Source organism: Mirounga angustirostris, unplaced genomic scaffold (genome assembly GCF_029215605.1).
Source record: "Mirounga angustirostris isolate CCGP_5_RB_7025 unplaced genomic scaffold, mMirAng1.0.hap1 SCAF_9, whole genome shotgun sequence".
Classification (NCBI taxonomy): domain Eukaryota; kingdom Metazoa; phylum Chordata; class Mammalia; order Carnivora; family Phocidae; genus Mirounga; species Mirounga angustirostris.
Genome location: NW_026991717.1, coordinates 55024043 through 55049152, shown reverse-complemented (window position 1 = coordinate 55049152; position 25110 = coordinate 55024043). Strand labels below are relative to the sequence as shown.

The following is a 25110-nucleotide window of genomic DNA, read 5'->3' as shown; positions in this document are numbered from 1 at the left end:
ATTTTATGATAAATAGCCTTTATTAAATTTAGGACATTTCTTTCTTTTCTAGCATGTCCATGGCTTTTTTTTATTATTTTAAATTTTATTTAAAAAATTAGTCATGGTTATTGAATCTTTTTTTTTTTTTTGCATATTTTGAGAGGATCATGGAATTATAGTTTTCCCCTTTTATTCTGTTGGAATAGTGCATTTAATGAAGAGATTTCCTGGTACTATCTTTATATTCCTGGAATAAACTCTGTTTGATCACAAATATTAAATATGTGTTGGATTAAAATTACCAATATTTTATTTAGTTTTTCTCTTTTCACAAGTGATAATAGCCTATATTTTGCTTTTGGGGGCTATTGTTGTTTTAGCATCTGGGTTATTCTGGCCTCCTAAAATGAGATGGAAAGTGATATAGGAAAGATGTTAGGGTTCAAAGCCGATGGCCAAGAAAGAATTCTTGAGACATCTTTGGTGCAAAAAGGTGGTTTTATTAAAGCACAGGGGCAGGACCCATGGCCAGAAAGAGCTGCATTGGGGTTGTGAGGGGTGGCGATTATATACCTTCAAGTTGGGAAGTCGGTAGGGATAGTGTAAGTCTCTAAGGAATTTTGGAAGCAAGGTTTCCAGGATCTTGAGGGGGCTAGTTATTGTTAGGAAAAGGTCATTTATTACTGTCCAATAAAACCTTAGTCATGAGACCCTTCAGATGTAGATCAGTGGGTCATAAGCTTGGGGGATGATTGCTAACAAATATCTTGGGGGATTTAGAGATAAAGGAAATTTCCAAAGGAATTTTTATATATTAAAGTGGCTTATAGGATCCTGGGGGGTCAGGCTAGGATTGCCTTTTGCCCTTAGCAAAGTGTCAACATCGAGGCAGCTGAGTCCCTAGAGGAATGTCACTCTGCCTGTTTCAAGGACTTGTCAATGGGCTGTAAGGAGTAAGGAAATTTAATTTTTCTTTTGCCTCTGTTTCCCACATCAGAAAGGCTTTCTACAGCTTGTACTGTTAGAACATTTATAAAAGCAAAGGATCATCTTTCTTTAAGGTCTGTCAGAACTAACTCATAACATTTTCTGAGCCTTGTTAAGGAGATTATATCTACCTTTTCTGTTTCTCTTCTGTCGATTTTTAGAATTTTATATTTTCTTAGAAAAATCACTCCTTTGTCTATATTAAAAATTTTAAAAATCTTTATGAATCTGTAGTCATCTCTTATTTCTCATATTGATTTTACATGACACTCAAATTTTTTCTATGTTATTGTTTTTATGAAAGAACCAGTTTGTAATTTTTTTGACCATGTCTGCTATTTTCCCCCAGTTCAGTAAATTCTACTTTTATCTTTTAATTTATTTCTTCTAATTTCTCCTTTTCTAGCTTCTTGTGCTATATGCATACTTCATTTTTTTTCATTATTTTTGTTTTTTTTTATATTCGTTGAAGGTTAGAAAGTGTTTTCTGAGTGTCACTATGGTTGTATCTTATAAGTTTTGATATATAAATCCCTCATTTTCGTTATATTCTAAATAATTGTAATCTTGGCCTTAATATCTACTTTCCCTCAGCTTTATCTTGCTCACTAATTTGTTATTCAATTCTTCTATTATTCAGGCCATCTACTATTTTTATTGTCACCGTCATGATTTTATTTTCCAAGATCTCTAATATAATTATTGTTTCACTTTTACATTTGAATTTCTGATTAGGAGAAATTTATTTTGATGGAAGGATCAAAGTAGGATTAAAATTTCCCCCCTCCCTCAATGAAAATTATCTATACTTTGAAATGCTATTTTTAACATTTATTAAATTTTCAAAATAACAGTTATAATAATGACTAATAATTATTGCATGCTTATAAAACCCTCAAAACAAATCTTTCCAGTGAGTTCCGTTATTATCCTCAATTTGTAGTTGAGGAAAGTGAGGCATAGAACTCACATAAATTACTGTTATAAGGGAGAAAAGACTTTTTCTCTATCCTCTTAGATTTAGTAGCTTGGACCCTCAAGGTTAAACTGGCGAAAGATGGATTAACAGAAGAAAAAGTTTATTTCACATGCACAAGGGGGCTTCACAGAAAAGCAGTAAAACCCTAAGAAGTGGTTTGGTCTGGGAACTTAATGCCATTTTAATGAAGGATGATAGATTGTGAGAAATGACTAGACAAAGGAAAGTGGTTTGGGCTTCTAGGGGTGGTGAGTAGTGGGAACATGACTATACGGGGGAAACTAATGGAAGGTAAGGGTTATTTTAGTAAGTTTTGTTTATGCAGACTCCAGTCAGTGAGGTCTCTAGTGATGAATCATCTCTTGGTGTGGGAGAGGGGTGGAGAGACACCTTCACAAAGGGAAGGGAAAATGTATGCCTGGCTTTTAGGCAGACAGTCGGAGGGTAGAGAGCTCCTCCTGTGTCTGCTGTTTCTTGATTGCCTTCACCGCAAAATAATCCTATGTCAAATGGCATATTTTGGAATGACATTATTCTGATCCCCTTCACCATGAAAATACATATTAACAATTATTCTTAAATTAGTAGTAAAAATTAATATTTTCTGTAATGCCATGACTAGGTATCCTGATACTGAAGAGAAAACAAAAGCACAGACAGGATAGGAGACTTGCCTAAGGTCACAATGGCAAACTAAAGATACATGTCTTGTCTCCTGAAATGTTAATTCCTTCATCTCTGCAGTTAGCCATATATATGGTCACCCTAGTGTTCTCTGAGAATCAATCCTTAGACTAAAATCCACTTCATTTACTGCAGTCATAATTTTTTTTTCAAGTTATGTTACTAAAACTGCTATAAGTGAAATCATACAATATTTGTCCTTTTGTGTCTGGTTTATTTCACTTAGCATAATGTTTTTAAGGTTCATCCATGTAGAAGCATGTATCAGACCTTGATTCTTTTCTATGGATCAATAAAATATTCATACATACACACACACACACACACACTACATTTTGTTTATTCATTCATCTGTTGCTGCATGCTTGGCTTGTTTCCACCTTTTGACTATTGTGAGTAATGCTGCTATGAACATTCTTGAGTATCTGTTTGAGTCCTTGATTTCAGTTCTTTGGGGCATATACATAGAAGTGGAAATGTTGGGTCATGTAAATTCAATGTTTAACCTTTTGAGGAAACACCAAACTATTTTCTATTTTGTTCTTTTTAATGCTATTGTAAATGGAATTGTTTCCTTAATTTCACTAGATCTTTTGTTTTGTATCCTGCTATTTTTTAAATTAACATATAATGTATTATTTGTTTCAGGGGTACAGGTCTGTGATTAGGAGCTATTATTTTCATATTGAAAATGCTCATTGTACTCTTGGGGGTACATTAAATGACTACATTTTAAGAGATGGAGTCTTGGGACGCCTGGGTGGCTCAGTTGGTTGAGCGACTGCCTTCGGCTCAGGTCATGATTCCAGGGTCCTGGGATCGAGTCCCGCATCGGGCTCCTTGCTTGGCGGGGAGCCTGCTTCTCCCTCGGCCTGCCTCTCCCCCTGCTTGTGTTCTGTCTCTCTGACAAATAAAATCTTTAAAAAAAAAAAAAAAAAAAAAAAGAGATGGAGTCTTGCTGGTGACACCCAGAGCTGTGAAGTATAGCTACTCCCCCAATTACAGCCATACTGCTTCATTATTAGAGGATTAGGTATGAAGTTCAGAAAAACACTGTACACTTCAGTTCTTTCTATTCCTAGAGAGAAATACCTTTCTTGTTTCCTTTTATAGCCTCCATGCATTTGAATTTCAAAGGGAGGAATGTTGAATTGTAAGCCTCCAGTGCTGAGCACTTACAAAAAAGCATGGACAGACTGCCTTCCTGAGGTAGTCTGGGAAAGTGGCACATTTGAGAACCCCCAAATCATTTCATTAACACACATTTTAGGAGGCTCATTCTAACTCTGCTGTTAGCACTTCACCTTATTTGTGTTTGCAGTGCTTATAAAAGCAAATTAATAAGGATTCAAATTCAGCAGACCTTGAATTGTGTCTTCATATGATTTTCACAAGCAGAAACAACATGAGCCTCTATTGAGGCTAGTGGAGTTATGGAAGCCAGAAAACTAGGAGTTATATGCTTCTCCTTCTTTCTCAATTTTTCTCACTTCTAATTGGTCACTAATTCCTATGGATTTGACTTTTTAAATATCACCTTAATTTAATTTTCACCCTTTTCTATCCGCATCACTAATCTACCCTTAGCCTTTCTCTCTAGGTTGGCTACAAATGGCCACCTATTGGATTTCTTTGTTTTTGCTTTGTCTTCCTACAACCCATCTTTCATACACTTCTCAGTGAGCTTTTTCAAGTGTGAAATTGACTAATATCACTCCATCCATAAACGTGTGTTCACATCCATTGCCTATGGGTTAAAAGCCAGGTTCCTCAACATGGCACACCAGGCCCTTTAAGATCTGGGGCTTGATTACCACCAGCCTCCTCCTCTGATGTATTTAAACCCTACTTATAATTTTCTGAATGCAGCATGCTGGGCCTTTTCATTCCATTTGCCTGGAATGCATCACCCCATCCCACTTGTCTGACATCATCCTTTAAAATTCATTTTGACTATCGTCTCTTGGGGGAGCCTTCTCTAACTTAACCTTCCCCCTTCTGGATTTATCTTACCACCCACATTTTCCTACAGTAAGGATGAAATATCTTTTCTCTGTGCTCCCAAAGGACTGTATTTGTCTGGCTTATCACTCTGTTGTCTCTCTGTATTGTACTTTTTAGCTTAACTATCTTTTTTTCTGCCAAATTTTTCCTAGAGGCCAAGGGCTATTATTAATTTACTTTCTAAGTAGAGTACTTAGTAAAGCACCAATAAATGCTTCTTTAAAAACAAACAAACAAACAAGCACACTCTTTTTTTTTTTTTTAAGTAGGCTCCATGCTGGGCATGGAGACCGACAAGGGGCTTGAACTCAATGACCCTGAGATCAAGACCTGAGCTGAGATCAAGAGTCATATGCTTAACCAACTGAGCCACCCAGGCACCCCTTAAAATTTTTTGGTTATTTTGAAATAACTTCACACTTACATAAAAGTCAAATATCATAAAAAAAATTACTGTATACTCTTATCCCAGATTCTTCAACTGGTAACATTTTACCATATTTGCTTTATCACTTTTTTTATCTTTTTTATATATATAACTTTACAGATGTGTTCTTTATGATTTAATATATGATCAATATTTGTGAATATTCCATGCGTTCTTAAGTTATATTTCCCATTAACAGAGTATGATGTTAAATATATGTACATATCCATAATCTACTTTATCAATTTTGTTGAGTCTTTCTTTTCTTCCTTTTGTCCACATGATCTGTTTTTTACTGAGAAAGGTATCTTACAGTCTCTCATTGTTAGTGTATTCCTATGTATTTCCTTACATTGCCTATAGTTTTTGCCTTATAAAAGTGGTTGTAGTTTCATTTGGGGCATTTCTTAAACTATTACCTTCATTTTGAATTGCAGCCCTCAGCATTAAGAATTTTCCTTGTATGCTCTTTGGCACACATTCTACGATTTCTGATATCAGGATTACTACCTCTGTTTTCTTATTGTTTCCTAAACTCTGCCACCCAGATTATCTTTTTTTGAGAATTGGAATTAATGGACACAGAGACTTAATCAGATAGTATGGGACATTGGAGCTATTAAATCTTGTAGAGTTGAGGCCAGAGTGTCATGAAAGCTGAAGGTATGGAGGAACAGAAACCAAGATGCTCACAGAGGCAACTGAAATGTGAACAGCATTGAGCAAAGAGAAGTAGAGATGGTGTCTTTGGGGGGAATGACAGAATGAGACATGAAAAGAGAACCAAAGACACTAATATAAACAGTTTCTGATGACTGTCCAATTCTTAGGAGACCATCTTGAAAAACTTCCAAAGATATTCAACGTATCTTTCTATCATTATAATAAATTTCCTTTTTTCCTTGAGCTGTTTTTGGTGTGATTTTCTGTTTCTTATAATGAATTAATCTTTAAGATGAGTGTCTTGAATATAGTAGGCTTTAAAAGATACTTATTGTCCTGGTGTTATTACTCAGATACACTATGATGTGGGACTATAAAGTGGGGGGGGGTATTCATAGAAGTGCCTTGAGATGATTTAACAGTATAAAATTATTAAATCTATTTTAAGAATTTTGGACCTAGAAGGGGTCTATAAGGAATATCTAGTCAAATTCTCTAATTTCACAGAAGAGAGGCTAAGGGAAAATGATTTGCCCCATTGAAATTAGAACTGTGGTCTCCCGATATCCACTCTAGTTTTCATTTGACTACCTGTACTGGGTTGAATAGTGCCTCCCCACGCGCACACCATTCATGTCCACCTGGAACCTCAGAATGTGACCTTATTTGGACCAGCCTCTTTATGTACTTATGTAATCAAGTTAAGATGAGTCATCACTAATGACGGTGGGCTCTAATCTGATAAGACTGGTGTCCTTATAAGAAGGAAAAACAGAGACACAGAGACACATGGGGAGAATTGTATGTGGTGACAGAGGCAAAATTTGGATTGATGCAGTGGTAATCCAAGGAATGCCAAGGACTGATGGCTACCACCCAAAACTAAAAAAAGGCAAGGAGGGATTCTCCCCTCCAGGTCTCAGAGGTGCATGGCCCTACCAACACTCTGATTTTGGACTTCTAGCCTCTAGAACGGTGAGAATTTCTATTATTTTAAAACACACACTTTATAGTATTTTATTATGGTAGGCCTAGGAAACTGAAATACTACTGCATACTATTTCTTTTGGTATAAAGAGAGTCTTCTCTGAATATCATTGAGAATTATACAGAAAGTTATATTCTTTATAACTGAAAGAAATAGTTTTTCCTGTTGAGTACATTAGTCTTTTTTACTCTTGTGTGCTTAGCTATACTCTTATGTCACCTAGGAAGTTACTGTATTGTCATATCCTAGGATTTCAAAGAAATAGGTCAGTAAAAAAATTTTGCTTTTCTTTTTAGAGATAATTAATGGTGGTAGGTATATGAAATATGTTTGTGTATGTGTATCTTATGGATTTTTCTGTTATATAGATATTCTTTTTTTTTTTTTTAAAGATTTTGTTTATTTATTTGACAGAGAGACAGTGAGAGAGGGAACACAAGCAGGGGGAGTGGGAGAGGGAGAAGCAGGCTCTCCGCTGAGCAGGGAGCCCAATGTGGGGCTCATGGGGCTCATGGGGCTCATGGGACTCGACCCCAGGACTCTGGGATCATGACCTGAGCCGATGGCAGACACTTAACAACTGAGCCACCCAGGCGCCCCTGTTATTTGCAGATATTCTGAAGTATTCTACTCTTGCTTTCAGATTGCTGAAGCTAAAGGAGATGTTTAACTCTAAGTTTGGATCCATTCCCAAGTTTTATGTTCGAGCACCAGGAAGAGTCAACATAATAGGTATTGTAAAAGTTCCTTCTCTTAATTTTTTCCTCCTTTGGTAAGATCTAAATTTTTATTAATACACTTTTTTTCTTAACGTTTACCAAGAGAACTGAAAAAATAGAGTATTTTACATGTATCTACTATAGCAAGTTAAGCTTTTGCATAAGGAACACTATATTTTCATTTTTCCCAATCCATGTGATTAATGTTAATTTTGTCCGTTTATTTAAAAAATTTGTTGAAACCTGGTTGTTAATATTGTTTTCATGAAAGATGAGAAGATTTTTTTTTGTGCTGCAGGTTAAGTTTTTAGATTGTGGTGAATAATCTTGATGGTTTTACATTTACTCATTGGATTAGAAGAATACTGGGAAGCCCTTTTAAAAGTGTGGTGACCTGAAGAATGAGTAGGTTCTATCAAGAGGAAATGGTATGGGGAACTGAGGAAAAACTAGGAGTCAAGGGATAATTAAAAAGAAAACTTTCTATAATGGAAAATGTAAACATACAAAAAAATTGTTGGAATAATATAATGAAGTCCCATCTACCCAACATCTAGCTTCAATTTTTATCAACTCAGGCAACTTATTTTATTTTGAAGCAAATAATGAAGGATTTAAAAAAAAAAAAGGGATGTTTGAGCATGGTTAAATGACGGAGGGAGGGGGAATGGAGTAAAGATAGTGGAGAGAGAGATTACAGATAACTGAGAAGAGAGGAACTGATGGAGCAGATTTCCTGAGAAGACAAGAGAGGCTGGTATCTAGGGCATCGGAAGAGGGCCACTTTGACTCTTTTTAACAGCCGGCAAGGAAAAAAAACTGATGCAGGTTCATGTAGATAACTGTATAACTTTTTACCCGTGAACCACTGTTTTATATTAGTGTCTTTTTTGAAGGAAGTTGGTGAGAAAGACAGCTTTGAAAACTGCTCCTCCATCTGTCATTGTCAATCCATAAAACCCTTTATCATTTCGTTTTAAAGGACACATCAACATAGAAAGAAAAGTCTTGCTACCTGTAATAGTATGTAGAATAATAATCATTTAAAAACGTAATTGTAATTATGCAGCTGAGCTGTCTTCCATTCATTTTGTGTTTCTTAGTTGCGCAGTGTTGGCCATAGAAATAATCAGGTGTGAAAACCTGTCCTGGGGAAATATAAATGAGCTTGCTTATTGTGCTTATTTCTTTCTTGAATTGTTATTTTGTATTTAAATCTTATGAATAGCAACCTTGAGTTTAAATAGCAACTTGGAGAAAATATTATGGTATAATAGGAAATAAAATTCCTGCTGATGATTCATAGAGGAATTAGAATGCATAGAAGGGAATAGTTTGCTTCCCATATTTGCTTATTACATATAAAATAGTGCAGATTAAAATTTTTTCTTTCTAGATTCTTTTTCTTTATCCTAGCTATGTCTAGCACACTCAGCATAACTTTATCAATGCCAGTCTAATTTGTTAGGCATTTAGTTAGGCCACAAATATAAATAAAGTCCTCAACTTCGTGGGCACATTGGCTTAATAAGGAAGAGAGTGAGATTCACATAATGTTAATAGAAGGCAGAGTGTGCTAAAGGCTTCAGTTGTTCATATTTAAGAAGGTAATATGAAAGAGCAACAGAGAAAGGAGATATTTTTTTGATACTTCATATAACTAGTCACAAAACAAAATATTTGAAGATGATCACTATGAATTAGAAAGTAGAAAAAAACTTGTGAAGATTTAAAGAAATCTAAACATTAACAGAAACTAATTAATATACTTATTCTAGCAGAAGTTTCTGGCTCAGATGTCTGGGAGAATAAGAGAACTGAATCATTTCCTGCGCAGAGTATTTTTATTTTCTGCTAAAAGCTGGCTCGTGGTCAAGTTCTTCCTGTATGTCAACCTACTTGAGTTTCTCTTATTTCATATGCTAGCAATATTAAAAATTCTTTCTCTTTTTCTCTAGGAGAACATATAGATTATTGTGGATACTCTGTTCTTCCTATGGCTGTAGAACAAGATATGTTAATAGCTGTGGAACCTGTGAAAACACAAACTCTTCAACTAGCCAACACAAATCCCTTGTACCCGTGAGTATTTAGGATTGCTACTGTGTGTAATGGTGTGTATGTGTGTATGTGTATGTGTGTATATGTATGACTATTCTTATCCAAATGAACTCTTTAGAAGAAATCAAATTTGTAATAAATCACTGAATTTATTGAAAATCTGTATCTGACTTCCAAAAGAGTCTAAGGCTGCTTTTTAATATTTGTTCCTTTTTGTTCTTGCGCTCATTCATTTAAGAAACATTTCCTGAAGACTTACCATGTGTCTGACATTATTTTAGATACTGGGCTGTACAAAAATGAAAATAACTCTGTCCTTGCCCAGAAGGTATTTATCATCTGTTTAGGTAGCTGTCTTCAGCAAAGTCAGTGGCGGTGCCTTTCTTATCTTACTAGGGCATCCTCTAATTCTCTTGTCATAACATCTTATCATGCTGTATTACAATTACTTGCTTACTTGCCTGTATTCCCCCAGTAGATTGTCAACTCTGTACCTTCAGGTACTGTAGACTCTCCAGTGCTGTGAGGCTCAGTGTCAAACTTCGAGTCTGGTGCATAATAGATACCAGTTTCTAGTACATATGCTTTATCAAGTTAAGGACATACTTTTTTGTTTCCTGTTGTTTTTGAATTCTTAGTTTGCTAAGATTAAAAGAAATGTATTAATCTGTTAATTAAATTTTATTAAATGTCTTCAATTTTGAAGAACAGTTTAAAAAATATGAATTACACTGATGGATTTTCTAATGTTGAACTGTTTTTGCATTCCTGGGATGAGTCCTACTTGCTTATAGTATAGTATGATAGACTTCATTTGCTAATTACAAAAAGAGATTTGGGCATATGATTGGCACCTTTTATTTTTGGCTTATTGTTTATTGGCTAGTTTGCCTGCAGTAATGTTTGTTCATTCAGGATATATTTTCTGTGTGCCTTTAATAAGGCACAATACCAGGCTGTGCAAAATACAGAAATTTCTGACTTCTATATTGAATCCTTTAAAGAAAACTTTACATTGTCTCAAACACATTTTTTTTTTGTTTGTGGTCAAAACATGTGTTTTTTTTAAGTAAATTTAAAAAATATTAACATATAATGTGTTATTTGTTTCAGGGGTACAGGTCTGTGATTCATCAGTCTTACACAATTCACAGCACTCACCGTAGCACATACCCTCCCCAATGTCCATCACCCAGCCATCCCATCCCTCCCACCCCCCACCACTCCAGCAACTCTGTTTGTTTCCTGAGATTAAGAGTCTCTTACGGTTTGTCACCCTCTCTGGTTTTGTCTTGTTTCTTTTTTCCCTCCCTTCCCTTATGATCCTCTGTCTTGTTTCTCAAATTCCTCATATCAGTGAGATCGTATGATACTTGTCTTTCTCAGATTGATTTATTTCGCTTAGCGTAATGCCCTCTAGTTCATCCACATCATTGCAAATGGCAAGATTTCATTTCTTTGATGGCTGCATAATATTCCATTGTATATATATACCACATCTTCTTTATCCATTCATCTGTTGATATACATCTAGGCTCTTTCCATAGTTTGGCTCTTGTGGACATTGCTGCTATAAACATCGGGGTGCACATACCCCTTCGGATCCCTACATTTGTATCTTTGGGGTAAATACCCAGTAGTGCAATTGCTGGGTCGTATGGTAGCTCTATTTTCAACTTTTTGAGGAACCTCCATACTGTTTTCCAGAGTGGCTGCACCAGCTTGCATTCCCATCAACAGTGTAGGAGTGTTCCCCTTTCTCCATCCTTGCCAACATCTGTCATCAAACACAATTTTGTGTCATTATTTGTAAAAATTTAAAATTGGCTACATAATAATTTATCATATTGATTTATTCAAATTCACTTAACCATTCACACCATCATGAATGTATGGTTTCAGTTTCATTTTTTTTTTTTTTTTTTTTTTAAGATTTTATTTATTTATTTGACAGAGAGAGAGAACAAGTAGGCAGAGGGAGAGGGAGAAGCAGGCTCCCCGCCGAGCAGGGAGCCTGATGCGGGGCTCGATCCCAGGACCCTGGGATCATGACCTGAGCCGAAGGCAGTGGCTTAACCGACTGAGCCACCCAGGTTCCCTCAGTTTCATTTTTTCACAAAAGCAGAGACTGAGACAGACTTGAATGAAGGTAGAGTATTTAGGATATGATCCCCAGCTGTGGTACTGAAACAACATGGAGAATGATTTAGGGAAGCAGAGATGAATTACTAAGGTAGGTAGCCCCTGCTGTAGGTAAGGGGCTTCATTCTACCAGGACTCCTAGGAAGTATGCAGCATGAATTGTCCACATGTAGTATAGCATTCATTGCATGAGATACTATAATTTATCTACTCACCATTGATGGGCATTTAAATCATTTCTAGCTTTTGGCTATTATGAATAATGGTGTCGTGGATATTTATAGACATATCTATGTATGGACATGTATTTCATTTTTCTTGGGTAAATATCTAGGACTATCTGGTTTACCTTTTTAGAAACTTTCCCGACTATTTTCCATAATGGTTGTATTGGTTCCATTTTTCATTCCTACCACCAGTGAATGAGAGTTCCGTTTGCTCTACGTTTTTGCCAACATGTCTTTTTAAATTTTAGCCGCTCTCATAAATGTGTACTAGTACCACATTGTGGTTTTTTATTTTAATTTCTCTAAGATGTTGAACATCTTTTCATGTACTTGTCACCTAGATATCTTCTTTGTTGAAGGGCCTGTTCAAATCTTTTGCCCATTTTTAAGCAGGATTTTCATCTATTATTGACCTATAAGATTTTCTTTTATGTTGTAGATACAAGTCCTTTGTTAGATTAATGTTTTGCAAATATTTTCATCCAGTCTATGACTTGGATTTTCTTTTTTTTTTTATCATGTCTTTTGAAGAAGAATAATTTTTAATTTTGATCAAGTCCAATTTATTGATTTCTTTCATGGTTTTTAGTTTTTTTAAAAAGATTTAATTTATTTGATATAGAGAGAGTGAGAGAGAGAGCACAAGTGGAGGGGGAGGGGTAAAAGGAGAGGGAGAAGGCTCCCTGCTCAGCAGGGAGCCTCATTGGAGCTTGATCCCTGGACCCTGGGATCATGACCTGAGCTGAAGGCAGATGCTTAACTGTTTGAGCCACCCAGGTACCCCTTATGGTTTATAGTTTTTGACTTTTTAAGAAACCTTTGCCAAACCCAAGGCACTAAAAGTTTTTCCAGTGTTTTCGTCTAGAAATTTTGTAATTTTAGCACTTACATTTAGGTCTATGATCCCGTTTGAATTAATTTTTATATGTGCATGAAATAAGGGTTGAGGTTTATTTTTTTTTGCTCATAGCTATCCAATTGTTTCCTACCATTTGTTGGAAAGATCTTTTCCCATTGAATTATCTTGACAAACTTTGTTGAAAAGCAGGTGGCAATAAATGTATGGGTCTATTTCTGGACTCTGTTCTGTTTATTGAGGTATTTTATTTGTCTGTCTTTTTAAATAAGATTTATTTCTTTATTAAAGAGAGAACGAGAGCACGTGCATGAGCAGCAGGAGGGGCAGAGAATCTCAAGCAGACTTACTGCTGAGTGCTAAGCTCCACTCAAGGCTCAATGTCATGACCCTGCGATCATGACCTGAGCTGAAATCAAGAGTCAGACACTTAACCGACTGAGCCACCCAGGCACCCCATGTATCTGTTTATCTTTATGCCAGTATCACACTATCTGAAAACCATAGCTTTTTTTAAATTTTAAATTTTTTTATTTGAGTACAGTTGATATACAATGTTACATTAGTTTTAGGTGTACAACATAGTGATTCAATTTCTCTATACCTTATGTTATGCTCACAAGTGTGGCTACCATCTGTCACCATACAATGCTATTACAGTATCATTGACTATATACCCTATGCTGTGCCATTTATTCCAGTGACGTATTCATTCCATAACTGGAAACCTATATCTCCCACTCTCCTTCATCCATTTTGCCCATCCCCCCACTCCCTTCCTTCTGGTAACCATCAGTTTGTTCTCTGTATTTATAGATCTGATTCTGCTTTTTGTTTGTTTATTCCGTTTGTTTTATTTTTTAGACCCCACATATGAGTGAAATCATATGGTCTTTGTCTTTCTCAGTCTGACTTATTTCACTTATCATAATACCTTCTATGTCCACCCATGTTGCACAAATGGCAAGATCTCATCTGTTTTATGGCTGAGTAATATTCTGTTGTAAAAATACTACATTTTCCTTATCCATTGATCTATCATTGGACACTTAGGTCGCTTCCATATCTTGACTATTGTAAATAGTGCTGCAATAAAACATAAAGGTGCATATATCTTTTTGAATTAGTGTTTTCATTTTCTTTGAGTAAATACCTAGTAGTGGAATTTTTGCATTGTATGATGTTTCTATGTTTAATTTTTTGAGGAATTTCCATACTCTTTTCCCCAGTGGCTGTACCAATTTATTTTCCCACCAACAATGCATGAGGGTTCCTTTTTCTCCACATCCCGACCTTTTGATTCTAGCCATTCTGATAGGTGTGAGGTGATACCCCATTGTGGTTTTGATTTGCATTTCCCTGATGATTAGTGATGTTGATCATCTTTTCATGTGTCTGTTGGCCATCTATGTGTCTATTCAGATCCTCTCCCCATTTTTTAATTGGATTGTTTGGGTTTTTTTGGTGTTGAGTTTTGTAATTTCTTTCTATATTTTGGATTTTAACCCTTTATCAGATATATCATTTGCAGATATCTTTCCCCATTCAGTAGGTTGCCTTTTTGTTTTGTTCATGGTTTCCTTTGTTGTGCAAAAGCTGTTTATTTTGATGTAGTCCCAATAGTTTATTTTTGTTTTTGTTTCCCTTGCCTGAGGAGACCTATCTAGAAAAATGTTGCTACCGCTGATGTAAAAAAAATTACTGCCTGTGTTCTCTTATGGATTTTATGGTTTCAGATTTCACATTTAGGTTTTTAATCCATTTTGAGTTTATTTTTGTGCATGGTGTTAGAAGTGTTCTAGTTTCGGGCGCCTGGGTGGCTCAGTTGGTTAAGCGACTGCTTTCGGCTCAGGTCATGATCCTGGAGTCCCTGGATCGAGTCCTGCATCGGGCTCCCTGCTCGGCAGGGAGCCTGCTTCTCCCTCTGACCCTCCCCCCTCTCATGTGCTCTCTCTCTCTCACTCTCTCTGTCTCAAATAAATAAATAAAATCTTAAAAAAAAAAAAAAAAAAAAGAAGTGTTCTAATTTCATTCTTTTGCATGTAATTATCCAGTTTCCCCAGCACCATTCATTGATGACACTGTCTTTTCCGCATGGTATGTTCTTGCCTCCTTTGTCATAGATTAATTGACAATATACGTGTGGGTTTAATTCTGGGCTCTCTACTCCATTCCATTGATCTATGTGTCTGTCTTTATGCCAGTACCATACTGTTTTGATTACTACAGATTTGTAGTATATCTTGAAATCTGGAATTGTGATACCTCCAGCTTTGTTTTTCTTTCTCAAGATCGCTTTGAGTATTTGGGATCTTTTGTGGTTCCATACAAATTTTAGGATTATTTGTTCTAGTTCTGTGAAAAATGCTTTTGGTTTTTTGATAGGGTTTGCATTGAGTTTATAGATTGCTTTGGGTAGTATGGACATTTTATCAGTATTAATTCCTCCAATCCATGAGGATAGGATATCTTTCCATATGTTTGTATTGTCTTCAGTTTCTTTCATCAGTGGTTTATAGTTCAGAGTATAGGTCTTTCACCTCCCTAGTTAAGTTTATTCCTAGGTATTTTATTCTTTTCAGTGCAATTGTAAATGGAATTGTTTTCTTACTTTCTCTTTCTGCTACTTCATTATTAGTGTATAGAAGTGTTACCAATTTCTGGGTATTAATTTTGTATCCTGCAACTTTATTGAATTCATTTATTACTTCTAATAGTTTTTTGATGGAGTCTTTAGGGTTTTCTATATATAGCATCATGTTATCTGCAAATAGTGACAGTTTAACTTCTTCCTTACCAATATAGATGCCTCTTATTTCTTTTTTCTTGTCTGATTGCTGATAGGACTTTCAGTGCTACGTTGAATAAAAGTGGGGATAGTGGACATCCTTGTCTTGTTCCTGACCTTAAAGAGCTCTCAGTTTTTCACCATTGAGTATGGTGTTAGCTGTGGGTTTTTCATTTATAGCCTTTATGATGTTGAGGTATGTTCCCTCAAACCCACTTTGTTGAGAGTTGTTATCACGAACAGATGTTGAATTTTGTCAAATGCTTTTTTCTACATCTTTCGAGTTGATCATATGATTTTTATCCTCGATTTGTTGATGTGGTGTATGACGTTGATTTGCAAGTATTGAACCATCCTGCATGCCCAGAATAAATCCTATGGGGATTTATTGTTGATTTATTGTTGATTGTGGTGAATGATCCTTTTTTTTTTTTTAATTTAAATTAGCCAACCTATAGTTCATCATTAGTTTCAGATGTACAGTTCAACAATTCATCAGTTTCATATAACACCCAGTGCATAACATCACGTGCCCCCCTTAATGCCCATCATCCAATTACCCTATCCCCCCCCCCAAACTCCCCTCCAGCAATCCTCAGTTTGTTACCTATAGTTAAGAGTCTCATGGTTTGTCTCCCTCTGTGATTTCTTTCCATTCCGTTTTCCCTCCCTTCCCCTATGATCCTCTGTGGTGTTTCTTATATTCCACATATGAGTGAAACTGTGATAATTGTCTTTCTCTGATTGACTTATTTTGCTCAGCATAATACCCTCCAGTTCCATCCATGTTGATGTAAATGGTAAATATTCATCCTTTCTGATGGCTGAGTAATATTCTATTGTGTACACACACACACACACACACACACACACACACACACCCCACATCTTCTTTATCCATCCATTGATGGACATCTCAGCTCTTTCCATAGTTTGGCTATTGTGGATATCCTTTTAATGTATTGGTGAATGTGGTTTGCTATTGAAAACTGTAGCTTTATAAGAAGTCCTGGAATCAGGTTGTGTAAGACCTCTAAGATTGTCTTTTTCAAATTCATTTTGGCTACTCTAGATCTTTTGTATTTCCTTATTAATTTTAGAATCAGCTATTCAACTTCTATGAAAGAGCATGCTGGGATTTTTATTGGGGTTGTACTGAGTGCAGAGATCAATTTGGGAAGAACTGACATCTTAACAGTATTTACTCCTCCAATCCATGAACATGGTATATCTGTCCATTTATTTAGGTCTTCTTCAGTTTTTCTCAGAAATAGTTTGTTGTTGTAAGATATCTGTCTTGCACATTTTTTCTCAAACTTTTCTCTATTTATTTTTTAATGATATTGTTATTGTAAATGATCTAGCCCAGTGCCTGGCACACACAGGGTAGACACTGGGCAAATGTTTGTTGGAAGAACAAGTGAATCAATGAATAAAATATATAGGTGGAAATTACCAATGTAAAAGTCATAACTGCTCATTTTCAGGACTTTTTTCCTAGCATTCTGCAACATGGATGCAAGAGTGGAGAAAGCAGATGGGTAATACAATCTAGGAATTGGTGGAAAAATGTGTGCCTGTTTTTGAATCTTAGAAAATGGTAAGACAGAGAGGCAAGACAGGGATGCTAGAAAGAACAGACATGAAATAACTAATCAAAGGGAAGTTTTTTCTATGACGTATTTAAGCTATATTTCTAATTTGTAGGAACTGGAACTTTTCAGCGTTTTCTTTGGTATTTCTCATGTAGCTTTCTGCATCTGTACAAATTTCCTCCTCTACTTTTTTCAATATACCACCACCCCTGACTGCTTCCTGGTTTTCTTTTCTTTGTGGTGACTTTCAAGATCTTTGCTTTAGCTAGGAACAGAATCTGATTAGTTTTGCTAACATAATTTTATCTGCTTTCCAAATTCTGTGACCTCTTGTTGACTGTGAGCAATATATTTTAAATTCTGTAGATGACAGTAAAATGCTTGTGAGCTGGAGTTATACTGTGTGTGTGCTTGGAGAGTCACTAAACCACTCTGAGCCTCTGGGAAGACCTCCCCTCTTCACTCTAATATGCTGTTTATAGAGATGATGCCCTCTTGGTCTCATATCCCATTCCATATTATACACCATCACGTGACAGTAGTGTGTGATCATAATTTGTGTTCATGTTGACTCAGCTAGCTTATGAAAAGATAAGCCCTTTGCCTTTTACCTTTATATTCCTATGAATACCTTGCATACTTAAATATTTTTCTTAGGACATACTGTGTCCATGTTTTTGAATTAAGATAATGCATGGAGGGCACCTACTACAGTGACTGGCATATAATAGGTATTTAGTAAACTATGTGAAGAGCATTCAGTCAATATGGGGAATGTTGCCTATTTCCTCACTTTTTAATTGACCCCCTCCTCCTTTCTCATATTTAGGTCTTCTCATAATTCCACATTTTGCCCTTTGCCTGATTTAGAAACCTATTTATCTATTTTTCATTTTGAGATAATTTTTGACTTACAAAGAACTCACAAAAATAATACAAAGAATTCCCACACATCAACTGATATGTTCTCAGTTCATGATATCAAGGAGACACATGATGTCCTTTATTGGTGTTGTTAATTTTGGTCATTTGGTTAAGGTGATGTCTGCCAGATTTCTTTGCCATAAAGTTACCATTTTTTTCCCTTTGCGGTAAGTATCTGATGGGGAAATACTTTGAGTCTATGTAAATATTTTGTTTCTTATCAAATTTTTACTCCCTAACTTTAGTATCCATTGATGATTCTTTCCTGAAACAGTTATCATGGAGTTTGCCACATAGTGATTTTTTGATTTCCATCATTTCTACTTCTATTATTTGACATTTTGCTCTAAGGAAGAGGTTTTCCTTCTCCTTCATTTAGGTAGTTTTTTTGTTTGTTAATTTATATCAGTATAGATTCATGGAATCTTATTCAACGAGTTATGATCCATTAGAATCATCATTATTTGTTTTGTTTTTTCCATCTTCTTAAACCATGCAGATGGTAAAATTGGATGGGTGGCAAAGAGTGTGGGAAGAGAAGGCTTTGAGTACTGTTACAGTTAGAGGTATGTCAAACAGCAAACCCCAAGGATAAGCATTTATGTGGTTTATATCAGCTTAACAAGGACCATTATGAAATAAAAAGTAGTGTAGATTATGCTGAAATATATTGGTTCCTCTCTGTTTCAGGAAATAAAAAGGGTCAGTCGGAAGTAGTTTAATTGTTAAGGTCACTACAACTTCCCTTACCTTTTAGCATGTGGGGATGTTTGTTGTTTTTGGGTAAACTATGAAGTACATTGATGAAAATAAATGGAGAATGAAATTTCAGTATCACTCTCATGGCACAAGATGGCAGCAGTCAGCCATTGATTTTGCAGCCATGGGTTTTTGCAGCCTCTAGACTTAAATTAATGGTGTCTTGTTTTTGCAGGGACTTCAGTACTAGTGCTAATAATATTCAGATTGACAAAACCAAGCCTCTGTGGCACAACTATTTCCTATGTGGATTTAAAGGAATTCAGGTAAATCGGTTTATAAATCAACTACTAGCTGTTGAACTTATAATGTGTATTATATATCAAGATTTATTTTATTTACAATGTATTTTTTGTCACATTTCAATGCTAACTCATGTTTCTATTCTATATTGCTAATTTGCATATTAGTGGTGTTCACAGGGGGCAGTAGTGGCTGTTCATAAATCAGTTGCATCTGACGAAAATCTTTCTCTTTTTAAAATCTTTGTTCAAATTTTCTTTTGAAGGATACAGTCTAGTAATATATTTGTTCTAATCATATGTAGGTATATACTGTAGTAGGATTTGGTCAGAAGCCCTAGGTTTGAATCCGAGCTCTACTTAGCTGTGTTAATTCAACCTCTTTGTCAGGTTTGTTATCTGTATCATGATGTCTTTCCTATCCAGCAAAGAGTTGTTACAAGGATTACACAGTGCTTGACACATAGTAAGCATTCAATAAATAAACAGCTAATATTGTTATTACCACTTCAGATGGGGTTAAAAAAAAGATGTAGTGAAGTTTATTAGAATAAGTATTTTCCTTAGAAACACTGAATAATTATCGGGAACATCTCTAATGTCATGGGCAAGAATAAGATAATGAAATATTTCTACTTTTTCTCCAAATTAAAAAAAGTATAAGGACAAAAAGAAAATTGATTTGCTAAATCAGTTTGATTTGTTAAAATCCATGTTTTAGAGAGCTTGTGTTCCTTACTGTCTGGTGGTCCTATCTGAAGCTTTGTCACAAGTAGCCTAGGACTCAGTGACCTATCCATTCAAGGAAAGCATCACATTTATTTCTGATGTGTAGTCCTGCACTCGAATTATGGTGGTTCTGGTCTTAGAGTTCCTGCATTCATTTCTTCTCTCCCTTCCTTCACCTTTTTTCTTTTCTTTTCTTTTCTTTTCTTTTCTTTTTTCTTTTCTTTTCTTTTCTTTTCCTCCCTCCCTTCCTTCCTTCCTTCCTTCCTTCCTTCCTTCCTTCCTTCCTTCCTTCCTCTCTCTTTCCTTCCTTCCTTCTTTTCCTTTTTTCTTCCTTCTTTCTTTTCTTTCTTTCTCTTTTTTATTTTTCTTTCTTTTTCATCAAGACACATGGTAATAACTTATGGGAAGAGGTATTGGCAGCTTTTAAATCTTCAAGTTATTTGGCTTATCATATGCATTAGTGGGAATTACAGTATTTGGAAGGATTTGCCTGGCAAATGCAATTTGATCTTCCTTATAGCAACATGCCTTTTATAGCAAATGGGTAAAGTGACCTAAATACTGCTTGTTGCTTTGTGTTGTTTTTGAGAATTTGAGGTCTTAAAGCTTTCTTTTTTGGTTTGACAACTTAATGTGCAAAAGTAGGTTTGTACAGCGAATTTTTGGCAGAGAAGTAATTTAAATGTTATCCTGTTTAGAAAACTTCAAATTCAAATACTAGAAAATATCAGAGGATAATCTGTTTATATTAAATTGAACATGTTATCCTTTTGGGATAGAGCTATTACAGAATTTGGCAAAATCCATTTACGTTTTTGAATCTGTTGTACATTTTAATTTAAACATTGCATGATAAGTTTGTAAGTATGATTCACATTCAAGATACACTGTGGATCAGTTTATGATTAAATATATAGCATTCTCCAAGGATTTTTTTTTTAAACAAGCTGTCTGATGTTCTGTATGAAAGGGCATTGGCAGCAGCAGTGTTTCAATTTAAAATTTGTTTGTATTTCTGGAAAGGAAATTTTTAGATGACTTGAAATCAAGAAGAGAAGTACATCCAACAGAATCTCTTTTTTTGTGGTGTGTGAGTTTTGCCAACATAGGAAAAAAGGACAAAAAAATTAAGGAAAAAAAACAGCCTTTAATTTGCAGAGTTTTGTTGTTACTTTAGTTATTCTAACTAGTTTATTGAAATTTCTCCCTAGAATAATATGTATGATGAAATGCATAATTATGTAATATAATAGTATTTTGTACTTTGGTCCTGAGCTGTTTGAGTAATTTGCAAACATGATGGTATTTTTTCTTGAGGAGGTGGCCTTGAATTTATTTTTAATCCTAAACCACAAAGGTTAATTATGATATAATATCATCTTAAGTGTCATCCTAGATACTCATCTAAGTATCCTAGAGATATCCATCTTTAGATCAGAGTCTCATTATTTCTTTGGGTTTTCCTAATTGTAGAAATAAGGGTTTCTCTACTTTTAGAGTCTGTGTTCTCATTTGTGGCTGAATTCTAATTTGGCTGTCTTGAAAGCTACCATATGGCTTAACTGTATCTATAAACTCTAGTAAAAATCTGGATTTCCTCATATAGCTGACTTACATTAAATCATAGTGACAGTATGCTGGCCTGTGTTTCTGACTGCAGTGGAGAAGTTCTCAACCAGAAATCAGAGACCTGGGTCCTATCCCCAGCTCCCTATATGTAATGTTGGAAAAATTTTTTAATCTTTTGGTGTGTAGGTTTTTCCATAAGTAAAATGGAACTGAAGAGGTTGAGAACACTTTTTCTTCAGAGAAACTTCTGAAGAAATACTCAATAGAAACAAGCCCCTGCTTGGTGTTAGACTTTTTTTTTTTAATTTAATTTAATTTTATTATGTTATGTTAGTCACCATACAATACATCGTTAGTTTTTTTGTTTGTTTTCTAATTCTAACAGAATAACTTTTAGTTATTTTAAATTTTTAGTATTCAAATGTTTATATACAGAAAAGTAAAGATTACATTATAATGGATGTTTATACCTTGCTTTAACACTTCCTAACATTTTGCTGCATTTACTTTATCCCTTTTTTTTAACATTTGCTTAGTATTTTAAGGAAGTTTATATTTTAAAGCAAATTACAGACATCATATATAAAAATATTTTATATTCTATTTTTATAACAGCCTCTTGTTCTTTTTTTATAATTTAATTTAATTTTATGTTATGTTAGTCACCATACAATACATCATTTGTTTTTGATGTAGTGATCCATGATTCATCGTTTTCATATAACACCCAGTGCTCCATGCAGTACATGCCCTCCTTAATACCCATCACCAGGCTAACCCATCCCCCAACCCCCCTCCCCTCTAAAACCCTCAGTTTGTTTCTTGGAGTCCATAGTCTCTCATGGTTTGTCTCTCCCTCCAATGTCCCCCCCTTCATTTTTCCCTTCCTTCTCCTAATGTCCTCCATGCTATTCCTTAAGTTCCACAAATAAGTGAAACCGTATGATAATTGACTTTCTCTGCTTGACTGATTTCACTTAGCATAATCTCCTCCAGTCCCATCCATGTTGATGTAAAAGTTGGGTATTCATCCTTTCTGATGGCTGAGTAATATTCCATTGTATATATGGACCACATCTTCTTTATCCATTCATCTGTTGAAGGGCATCTTGGCTCTTTCCAGTTTGGCTATTGCGGACATGGCTGCTATGAACATTGGGGTGCATATGGCCCTTCTTTTCACTACATCTGTGTCTTTGGGGTAAATACCCAGTAGTGTAATTGTTGGGTCATAGGGTAGCTCTATTTTTAATTTTTGGAGGCACCTCCACACTGTTTTCCAAAGTGGCTTTACCAACTTGCATTCCCACTAACAGTGTAAGAGGGTTCCCCTTTCTTTACAACCTCTCCAACATTTGTTGTTTCTTGCCTTGTCAATTTTTGCCATTCTAACTGGTATAAGATGGTATCTCAATGTGATTTTGGTTTGAATTTCCCTGATGGCTAATGATGATGAACATTTTTTCATGTGCCTGTTAGCCATTTGTTTTTCTTCTTTGGAGAAAAGAAGCATTAATTTTGTATCCTGCCACATTACTGAATTGCTGTATGAGTTCTAGTAATTTGGGGGTGGAGTCTTTTGGATTTTCCACATAAAGTATCATGTTATCTGCAAAGAGAGAGAGTTTGACTTCTTTGCCAATTTGAATACCTTTTATTTCTTTTTGTTGTCTGATTGCTGTTGCTAGGACTTCTAGTACTACGTTGAACAATAGTGGAGAGAGTGGGCATCCTTGACGTGTTCCTGATCTTAAGGGAAAGGCTCTTATCTTTTCCCCATTGAGGATGATATTCACCGTGGGTTTTTCATAGATGGATTTTATGAACTTGAGGAATGTTCCCTTTATCCCTATGCTCTGAAGAGTTTTAATCAGGAAAGGATGCTATATTTTGTCAAATGCTTTTTCTGCATCAATTGAGAGGTTCTTCTCTCTCCTCTTATTAATGTGTTCTATCACATTGATTGATTTTTGAATGTTGAACTACCCTTGCATCCTGGGGATAAATCCCACTTGGTTGTGGTGGATGATCCTTTTAATGTATGTTGGATCCTATTAGGTAGGATTTTGTTGAGGATTTTTGAATCCATATTCATCAGCGATATCGGACTGAAACTCTCCTTATTGATGGGGTCATTGCCTGGTTTGGGGATTAAGGTAATGCTGGCCTCATACAATGAGTCTGGAAGCTTTCCTTCTGTTTCTGTTTTTGGAAACATCTTCAGGAGAATAGGTATTATTTCTTCTTTGAACGTTTGGTAGAATTCCCCAGGGAATCTATCAGGCCCTGGACTCTTGTGTTTGGGAGGTTTTTGATCACTACTTCAATCTTGTTACTGGTTATTGGCCTATTCAGCTTGTCAATTTCTTCCTGTTTCAGTCTTGGGAGTTTATAGGTTTCGAGGAAGGCCTCCATTTCATCCAGGTTGCTCAGTTTATTGGCATATAGTTGTTGATAATAATTTCTAATAATTGTTTCTATTTCTTTGGTGTTAGTTGTGATCTCTCCCCTTTCAATCATAATTTTATTAATTTGGGTCCTTTCTCTTTTCTTTTGGATAAGTCTGGCCAGTGGTTTATTGATCTTATTAATTCTATCAAAGAACCAGCTTCTAGGTTCGTTGATCTGATCTACCGTGTTTCTGGTTTCTAATTCATTGATGTCTGCTCTAATCTTAATTATTTCTCTTCTAATGCATGGCATAGGCATCATTTGTTGCTTTTTCTCTAGTTCGTTAAGGTATAAAGTTAGTTGGTGAATTCGGATTTTTCTATTTTTTTGAGTGAGGCTTGGATGGCTATGTATTTCCCCTTTAGGACCGCCTTTGCAGTATCCCATAGTTTTTGGACCGATGTGTTTTCATTCTCATTGGTTTCCATGAAATGTTTAAGTTCTTCTTTGATTTCCTGGTTGACCCAAACATTCCTGAGCAGGGTGGTCTTTAGCTTCCAAGTGTTTGAATTTCTGCCAAATTTTTTCTTGTGATTGAGTTCCAGTTTTAAAGCATTATGGTCTGAGAATATGCAGGGAATAATCTCAATCTTTTGGTATCAGCTGAGACCTGATTTGTGACCCAGTATGTGGTCTATTCTGGAGAAAGTTCCATGTGTGCTCGAGAAGAATGAGTATTCTCTTGTTTTAGGGTGGAATGTTCTGTTTATATCTATGAGGTCCATCTGGTCCAGGGTGTCATTCAAAGCTCTTGTTTCTTTGTTTATTTTCTGCTTAGATGATCTGTCGATTGCTGAGAGTGGATTATTGAGGTCTCCTACAATTAACATATTATTATCAATATGACTTCTTATTCTGGTTAACAGTTGGCTTATGTAGATGGCTGCTCCCATCTTGGGGGCATAGATATTTACAATTGTTAGATCTTCTTGTTGGATAGACCCTTTAAGAATGATATAGTGTCCTTCTGTGCTCTAACTACAGTCTTTAGTTTAAAATCTAATTTGTCTGATATAAGAATTGCTACCCCAGCTTTCTTTTGAGGTCCGTTGGCATGGAAGGTGGATCTCCATCCCTTCACTTTCAGTCTGGATGTATTTAGGTTCAAAATGAGTCTCTTGTAGACAGCATATGGTTGGGTCCTGTCTTTTTATCCAATTTGCAATCCTGTGCTGTTTTATGGGAGCATTTAGGCTGTTCACGTTGAGAGTGATTATTGAAAGATATGAATTTATTGTCATCATGTTGCCTGTGAAGTCCTTGTTTCTATAGATTGTCTCTGTAAATTTATTTTCTATATCACTCTTGGGGTCTTTCTCATTTTATAGAACCCC

General features: G+C 35.5%; 1 protein-coding gene across 3 annotated transcripts in view; it reads left to right on the top strand.

Annotated features, from left to right (window-relative positions):
• The window catches only part of GALK2 (galactokinase 2), a 114298-nt gene that overhangs the window by 10689 nt on the left and 78499 nt on the right, over positions 1-25110 (top strand). For all 3 annotated transcript variants that reach the window (XR_010405021.1, XM_045900116.2, XM_045900115.3), the window contains exons 2-4: positions 7358-7446; positions 9392-9515; positions 18961-19051. Coding sequence is in view for 2 of the 3 variants with exons in the window: in XM_045900116.2 (XP_045756072.1) it covers positions 7358-7446; positions 9392-9515; positions 18961-19051 (304 nt within the window). In the remaining variant the exon portion in view is untranslated. The remainder of the gene's footprint in view (positions 1-7357; positions 7447-9391; positions 9516-18960; positions 19052-25110) is intronic.